General features: G+C 35.7%; 1 protein-coding gene across 1 annotated transcript; it reads right to left on the bottom strand.

Annotated features, from left to right (window-relative positions):
• Positions 1-1,911: 1,911 nt before the first annotated feature.
• LOC141594099 (heat shock cognate 70 kDa protein-like) lies at positions 1,912-5,371 on the bottom strand. Its single transcript, XM_074414294.1, has 2 exons — positions 5,058-5,371; positions 1,912-3,623 (listed from the first exon to the last, which is right to left on the bottom strand). The coding sequence occupies exons 1-2, from the start codon at positions 5,281-5,283 to the stop codon at positions 1,918-1,920; spliced, it is 1,932 nt and encodes a 643-aa protein (XP_074270395.1). The 5' UTR covers positions 5,284-5,371; the 3' UTR covers positions 1,912-1,917.
• Positions 5,372-7,984: the final 2,613 nt, after the last annotated feature.

Below are 7,984 nucleotides of genomic sequence, written 5' to 3'. Positions count from 1 at the left end.
AATGAAATCAATTCCGTTTTTCCAAACACTACCTAAAGTAATTTTAGATGTCAATCTGACTGTACCTGCCTTGTGAACTATCTTAACTGAACCATCAGGTAAAGACATATGAACAGGCTTAAACAAATTCTTTACATCAGACAGTAAGCTAATACTCCGTATTAGTAACCATATGATCTGATGCACATGTATCAATTATCCAATTCAAATTAACAGAAATAGAATGAACAGAAGATTGCAGAGGAGTAACTTCAGCTACTGACTTATCAGAAATAACCTTGAGAACCTTTGCCATGACTGAATCCACAATATTCTGCACCAATTCTGGATGAACTTGATCAGCATTTGACTTTCCAGTGGGGTGAGGAACCAAGGCAGAATGATCATCAAGAGGTGTAACATCAATATAGTCTTCATCTTGATCTGCACAGGATGTGTAAGTATTGTTAGCGGTTCTGGGAAGACCAGTCACCTTTGTTTTTCCCTTGTTCTTTCTGGCATTGAAGGCCTTGAATTTGTTACAACGCTCCTGAATGTGACCTTTAATCAGAGTAGCAACGTACTACATTAGACAAAAATCCGTTAAGATGCTTCGACAAGCCGGCAAGTGTAGTGCACAATTTCATATGATGTGTATGTAGTATAGAGTACGGCGTATACATTAATAAAAAAAACACAAATTCTCATTTGTGACGGAGATATCCGTCGCAAGCTTGCGATGAGTCAAATATATACCATATTGTGTCAAAGTGATATCGGGTCCATTACATGAATGGAGAACAAACAGTTGGTTGAGTCGGTTATTGCACGGTTGCACCGTACTTTAAACATTAGAATAATAGCATTTGTGTACAGTGTACTTGCGGATTAATTTAATGTCAATTATTAGTATTCAATAGACAATGCATTAAATGCTTCTGATTTCTCTTTCTTTCTTCTGTGTACGCCCACTTCCTCTACATCACCACTATCATCTTCCATGCATGACTAAGCAATTTCCATCCATTTCCTCTCTATTTTCTATCATTTCAATCTTAAAATCTTTACAAAAATTACAGTAGGAACATTATAAAAAGAGTAAATTAAAAATTACTCCCTTTTAAAATCCAGTTTTTTAAAATTACTCCCTTATATAATTTTTTCCTAAAATTACTCCCTTAAAATGTACTTTTATCAAAAATTGCTTCAAAACACCAACTTAAGTTATTTATTCCGTCATTTTATGAACTTCTTTCGTTTGTGTCTTAGCCAATTTATGCTTTGAAACATATAACAATGGAAAATAAGTTCAAAAACAGAAGTAATAAGTCACCTAAATTGAAGTTTTGAAGCAATTTTTGATAAAAATGCATATTAAGGGAGTAATTTTAGAAAAAAATTATATAAGGGAGTAATTTTAGAAAAAAGGATTTTAAAAGGGAGTAATTTTTAATTTACTCTTATAAAAACAACATTTTTGTGAAAAAAAATGGTTTACGGCACAATATTTGATGGTGTCATAATTGATGGTGTCCTAAGTGATCAAACAATGCAGGGAAAAAACGACGATGATGTCATTGAAGGTTTGACGGAAAAGAATAAAGTTATGTATTGTGTTCTTAGGGTTTTATGCTGTCTAGAACTTAGGGCATATTATTATTAGTATTATTATTATTACTATTATCATCTTAACACAAATTAAAATGAAAAGATCTGTAATTTTGGTCATTGTTATCTTGAATGTTGTTAATGAGTGAATATTTTGTTCTCATGGAGTATGAAGTTTGATCATTGTTAGTTTGAATAAGACGGGAATGCAAAATACAATCATCGGTAAGACATTTTAGTGGCCAACTTAGACAGCTGATGTTTGCAAAACTAACAAAAGATCCAAACACAACAGTACAAACCACATAGAAGTGAAAGGCTAATTGAAGTTTAATCAAGCTCCACAATTTCAATTTTCACTCTAGAATTGTCATCAACAAGATCAGCAGCATTGCCTTGATGCATATTCTCGAAAATAGGCTCGCATATGCTCTCAACCTCCTTCATTTTGTCGTCGATCTTAGCCGTATCAAACAACAAGTGATTCCAGTCAAGCCATTTAGTCGCCTGCTCGATAGCATCCCCCAACTTCCTCTTCTCCTTTCTCCCTATCTTCATCCCACAACTTCTAAGTCTTCCCTTTGACTCAAGTACATAACTCTCCAGCCTATTTTTGGCCTTGGACGCCTTTTTGCGCTCTTCTTCTTCGTCTTTGTACTTCTTAGCATCAGATTTCATCTTTTCGATTTCTTTTTTTGGTAACCGCCCACTGTGATTGGTAATAGTGATTTGCTCCTTATTGTCCGACCCACGAAGTTGGGCCGACACAGTCAGAATACCATCTACATCAATATTGAAACAAACATCCGTCTTTTGGACTCCTCTCGGAGCTGGAGGAATGTTGTACAAACGAAATTCACCCAATAAGTTGTTCTCTTTAGCAACTGGCTCCTCCCCTTCGTATACTGCGATATCAACACTTGCTTGGTTGTCATACGCAGTTTGAAAGCCTCTGACCATGTTCGTAGGTAAAGTTGTGTTTCGAGGAATAATAACACTAAAACCACCGGATTCGGTCTCAATCCCAAGAGATAGCGGAGCCACGTCAACAATAACAGAATTTCTACCAATACTCATACCAGCCAATGCAGCCGCATGAAAAGCAGCTCCAACAGCAATAGCTTCATCTGGGTTAATGCTTTTGCAAACTTCCTTTCCCTCGAAAAAATCTTGCAACAATTGTTGTACCTTAGGTATCCGGGTTGACCCACCCACTAGAACAACGTCATGAACATCGCTCTTCTCCATCTTAGCATCGTTTAAACAAGTTTGGACAGGGGTGATACAGTCTGAAAATAAGTCCATGTTCATTTTTTCAAAGCGAGCACGAGTTATGGTGGAAGAGAAATCAAGTCCATCAAAAAGGCAATCGATATCAATAACTGTCTCAACAGTCGAAGAAAGCAGTCGCTTTGCCTTTTCACAGGCAGCTCTTAGCCTACTAATAGCTCTCGGATTTCCAGTCATGTCTTTATTATGTTTCCTTTGAAATTCAGCAGCAAAATGATTCACCATTCTGTTGTCGAAGTCTTGCCCACCGAGATGGGTATCTCCACTAACAGCTTTCACTTCAAAGGCATCATTTCCAATGGTAACCAATGAAACATCAAAGGTCCCTCCACCAAGATCAAAAACCAAGACGTTTTTCGAGGCACCATCAACAGAATGGTTGAGACCATAAGCTATAGCGGCTGCTGTGGGCTCGTTGATGATGCGCAAGACATTAAGCCCGGCAATGGTGGCAGCATCTTTAGTGGCTTGACGTTGAGCATTGTTGAAGTAGGCAGGGACAGTGACAACAGCATGTTTTACTTCAGAACCAAGATACGCCTCGGCTATCTCCTTCATCTTGGAAAGTAACATCGATGAGATTTCCTCAGGAGAGAATTGCTTATCTTCACCTTTGTAAGTGACCACAATCAAAGGATTCTTTCCGTAGTCGGAATCAGGAGTGGCGATCACTTTGAATGGCCAGACCTTCATATCATTCTGTACACTAGTGTCACTGAATTTCTTGCCGATAAGCCTCTTTGAATCTGTATATAATTCAGTAATTGTGAATCTATAGTTCAGTAGTCTACGCAAACAATTAAAGTAACGAAACATAGTCGTTTCATAAGCTAGGAACAGTTAACGAAAATGTGAAATACTCCTACAAAACAGATATAATAACTCCTTCAGCAAATAAATCCAGAGAGCGTGTAAGCAACAGCAGAATCGTTAAAATACAGCTATGGATGCGTAACTCTCAGTTTTACATAGCTAATACGGCTAAAAGAATAAATAATCAGACGATTATGTACTAAACACCTCAGTGCTTTGGAGGTTTTGGCAAAGCGTCTTGCTTGTGACGGGCTAATCCCGTCACAAGCTTATGACGGATATTGCCGTCACAAATGAGATTTTGTGTTTGGCATATGACAGGGTAAATGTGACAACTATGCACAGTTCCTTCAATTGGGTTGAAAACGAGAGTCTCATATAAAACAGTTTTACATGTAAACCCAATAAATAACTTACTTTAAATAGTTATTTTAAGGATTTATTTAATTTAAATCAATTAACTTGTGGTTTTATACTAATATATTTGTGTAAAACTATCGTACACAAGTATTAGTGATTTTTCATTTAAGAAATACTCCCTCCGTTCCGATCGTATGTTTACACTTCCTTTATTTCCCCTCACAAAATAAAGGAAGTGTAAACATATGATCGGAACGGAGGAAGTACCACGCATCGGGCACCACCATTCCAACCTTGTCGCTGGCGATCCAACCCCTGTTGTGCTCACCCCACCCACCCCCAAAACTCCCTCCACCTCCGAAAACAATTTATAGATAGCACATTAGATTTGTACTCCCTCCGCCTCCAAACATTTGTCTATTTTTTTTTATTCTTTGTGAAAGTTATTTTAATTAAAGATAAATAAATGATTGAAATAAAGGGAGTATGGCCTACATATATTTCTTCTTTTTAATGCACTTACTTATCAATCATTATTTTGTGATTTAAACTTCTAAATAAAAATGAAAATCATTCAATGACTTTATAAACATATCCAGTCTAACAAAAGAGAACTTTTTTAGCCCAAACCACATCTCCTTATGATCTCTGGTGTAAAGACACTCGTCATAGTTCTGACTAGGCGGATCCAATAAGGTTTGAAAGGAAGGTCATTTCCCTTACTTGCAAAAAAAAAAAAAAAAAAAAAAAAAAAAAAAAAACTTTTTTTCCAATCATTTATTTACTTTTGATTAAAATTTAAAATACCCCTTACAAATGTAATCAAATGATTCGAACGGAGGGAGTATTTCATCTAAAAGCTCACTCAATAGTATGAATAGTCGGAGAAGTAAATAAAATCAACCATCATGTTGGTTGAATGCAACCGAAGACGGCGTCGTATTCAACTACCATGCTAGACCCCTAGTTCCGTCACTGAAAGCATTGAAAAAAGAATGAGAACAAACCAAAGATAGTATTAGAGGCATTAACGGCGACTTGATTTTTGGCGGCTTCACCGATAAGCCGCTCGTGTTGGTTGAATGCAATCCAAGACGGCGTCGTCCGGTTTCCTAAGTCGTTGGTAATGATATCGACTCGACCTTGCTCCGGTTGCCATACACCTAAACATGAGTATGTTGTTCCGAGATCGATTCCTATTGCTGGCCAATTATTTTCTCCTTTTTCCGCCATTTGTGCGTCGATTCAAATCTACTAAGGATGATGATGAATTAATGAGGCAAATATTTCCAAGGTTTTATTTGGGAACTGAAAGGGTGGAGTTTTGGATAGGTTTGATTATGTGAAAGAATAATCTCAAATGTTTTAGGCGGGATTTAGTACTCCGTAGACTGTCTTTCCAGATTTGCCCCTACTATGTTTTAAAGTTTTGTAAGATTTAAGGGTTTTTCGTCAAAAACAGCATTTAAAAAACTTTTTTTTTTCCAAATACCACCTTTCAAAAAAAGAGTTTGTCAAGCACAACCTTTAGTAATTTTTTGTTTGTCAAACATGACTTTTTGGCCGGATTCTGACAACTTCCTGACCTCTTGCAATGTGATGACTTTTAGTCTATATTTGAGATAGCAAATGAGGTCGGTTTGAGGTGTTATTGTACTCGTTGGAAAGGTGGGAGTACATACTTTCTAGGAGTTGTCAACAAGGTAGCCAAAGGTTGCTTTATGTGGGGGCGATTGGTGCGTAAACTAAGGGTGGTCAGGGAAAATGTTAGAAGTTTGGGTTTACAACGGGTTGTTAGAGGGGTCTTCGAGGGTCTTTTAATGGAGTTATGATGTTTTGTTTGGTCTGAATTTTGGTATGTAGGTTGAAGGGAATGCAGGGTATATCGTAGTTGTGTTGTTTGTGGTGGTCGTTGGTTGCAGCGGTGGTTCAATAGGAGTGAATTGACCAACGGAAACATCCTACTTTTACTTACATCAACCCCATGTGATCAGCCTTACTTTATACATCAATTTACCCCACTTTGGCCAAAATGTCGTGTTTGACAAAAAAAAATTATTAAAGGTTGTGTTTGACAAACTTTTTTTCTAAAGGTGGTGTTTGGAAAAAAAGTTTTTTAAAGGTTGTGTTTGACAAAAAAACCCTAAGACAAACTCATATTTAGGGGTCGGTTTGGTTACTTGCATATAAGTACTTGAATTTTTTTGAAATAATATGTCACATTATTTTGAAATCCGTTCTTGTAAATTATTCCCTTCATCTCGTTATTTATTTACCTATTTTATTGTTTGGTGTCTTGGTTAATTTTTAACTTTCTATTTTAGAAATGTCTTTGATATTGGTCATCTACATTGGGTTTGGGCCATGTTTGGTAAACGGCGGATTAATTTTAGTTTAAGCAGATTGCAGAGGCAAATTATGAATGCCATATTTTAACAGAAGGTTTGACTAGCATATTATAATTAGTATAATTAATTTGAGTGTTTGGTAACATGCAGATTACCATTAGTAGATTGTTAGTTTTTTTGTAAATGTAGTAAAATTTCCTAGTTCAGAATATGCTAACCAATATGTTGGAGTAAGCTGCATGTTGTAAAATATCATATTGACCCCAAATATGCTATTTAAATATGCTATTTATCAAACGCTAAAATCAGCATATTGACTTGTCAAACATGCTAAAACTCTTTAATATGCTAAAAATTGCCAATATGTCGTTTACCAAACAGGACCTTGGTCCACTTGTTATCTAATAATTGATTCTATCCTCTTTCCTTGGTATTTGTGCCAAAATCAAGGGTAAAAAAATGACCGGAACTGAGAGGGTCGAAAATATTGGTTGATTGTACAAAGGAATTGCAATTTATCCCATGGCAATTTATGTACATTTGATTTGCCTTAAAAACGTCATTATCACTCATCTGTCTATTTAGGCTATGTTCGTTCTGACATTTTTTTTAAAGAAAAGATCAATTCATTAATAAATAATCACACGACATCTACAACATGTGTCAAATTTGAACGGATACAACTCGACTAAAACCAAATAAAATAAAATCTTTTTCAAAGAAAGATCTGTAAATTTGAATTGCTCCAAAGCACGTCCTCTATCATATCGCCGCAAACAGCTTTTCACAAGAGGATCATAGGATCTTGAGCCTTGACGAGAGACGATTTCATCTGACCAAATTGAGTGCAACCAACATATCGACAACATATGTAATACCATATAACGATATATTACGAAACTGATCTTCTGCATCTTCACCATATAAGGAGCGACCCCCAATAGAACTAAAACCTAGAAAAACAAGGACTGAAAAAACTCTGAAAATAGAGACAAACGGATCTCACCAAAAGGGAGACTTTTATTGATTAATTCATAAAGTTTCATACTAAAAATTGATAAATAAATCTTTTTGGGGGGCTTACCATCGATCAATAGTCGATGGAAGCCCAAGATTTGTTTGATAAAGGTTAGGGTTTTTTAGAGAGAAGAGAGGAAGAGAGAGAGAGTTTTAGCAACCTGTTCTTTCTGGCATTTTAGTTTAACTCAATTCTTGACAAATTAACTCTTATCTTGACACGGTTTAGCTCTATTCAGTTTAGTTCAACTCTTATCAACCGGAAAAAACATGGCCTTAATGATTATTTGTTTACCTATATCACTTTCACGATGTTTCTTTCATTAGTTTAATTTTTGATATCACAATGATTTTTTAATTGTAATTTGATCAACATAATTATCTACTTTTCATCCATTAAAAATAATCATAATAACTCCCTTATTTTTTCTTGATCTTTATACCAAAATTAAAGACAAACAAATAAAACGGGTGATGGAGAGAACAAATTGGTCGAAAATAGGAAAATGAACGTGTATATAGAAACAACACAAATTATTCTTATTTAAGAGGGAAGTATATACTCCCTC

The sequence above is a fragment of the Silene latifolia genome, chromosome 8 (genome assembly GCF_048544455.1).
Source record: "Silene latifolia isolate original U9 population chromosome 8, ASM4854445v1, whole genome shotgun sequence".
In the NCBI taxonomy this organism is placed as follows: Eukaryota; Viridiplantae; Streptophyta; class Magnoliopsida; order Caryophyllales; family Caryophyllaceae; genus Silene; species Silene latifolia.
Note: the sequence above shows the minus strand (reverse complement) of the source record. Positions and strands in the feature narration are given on the sequence as shown.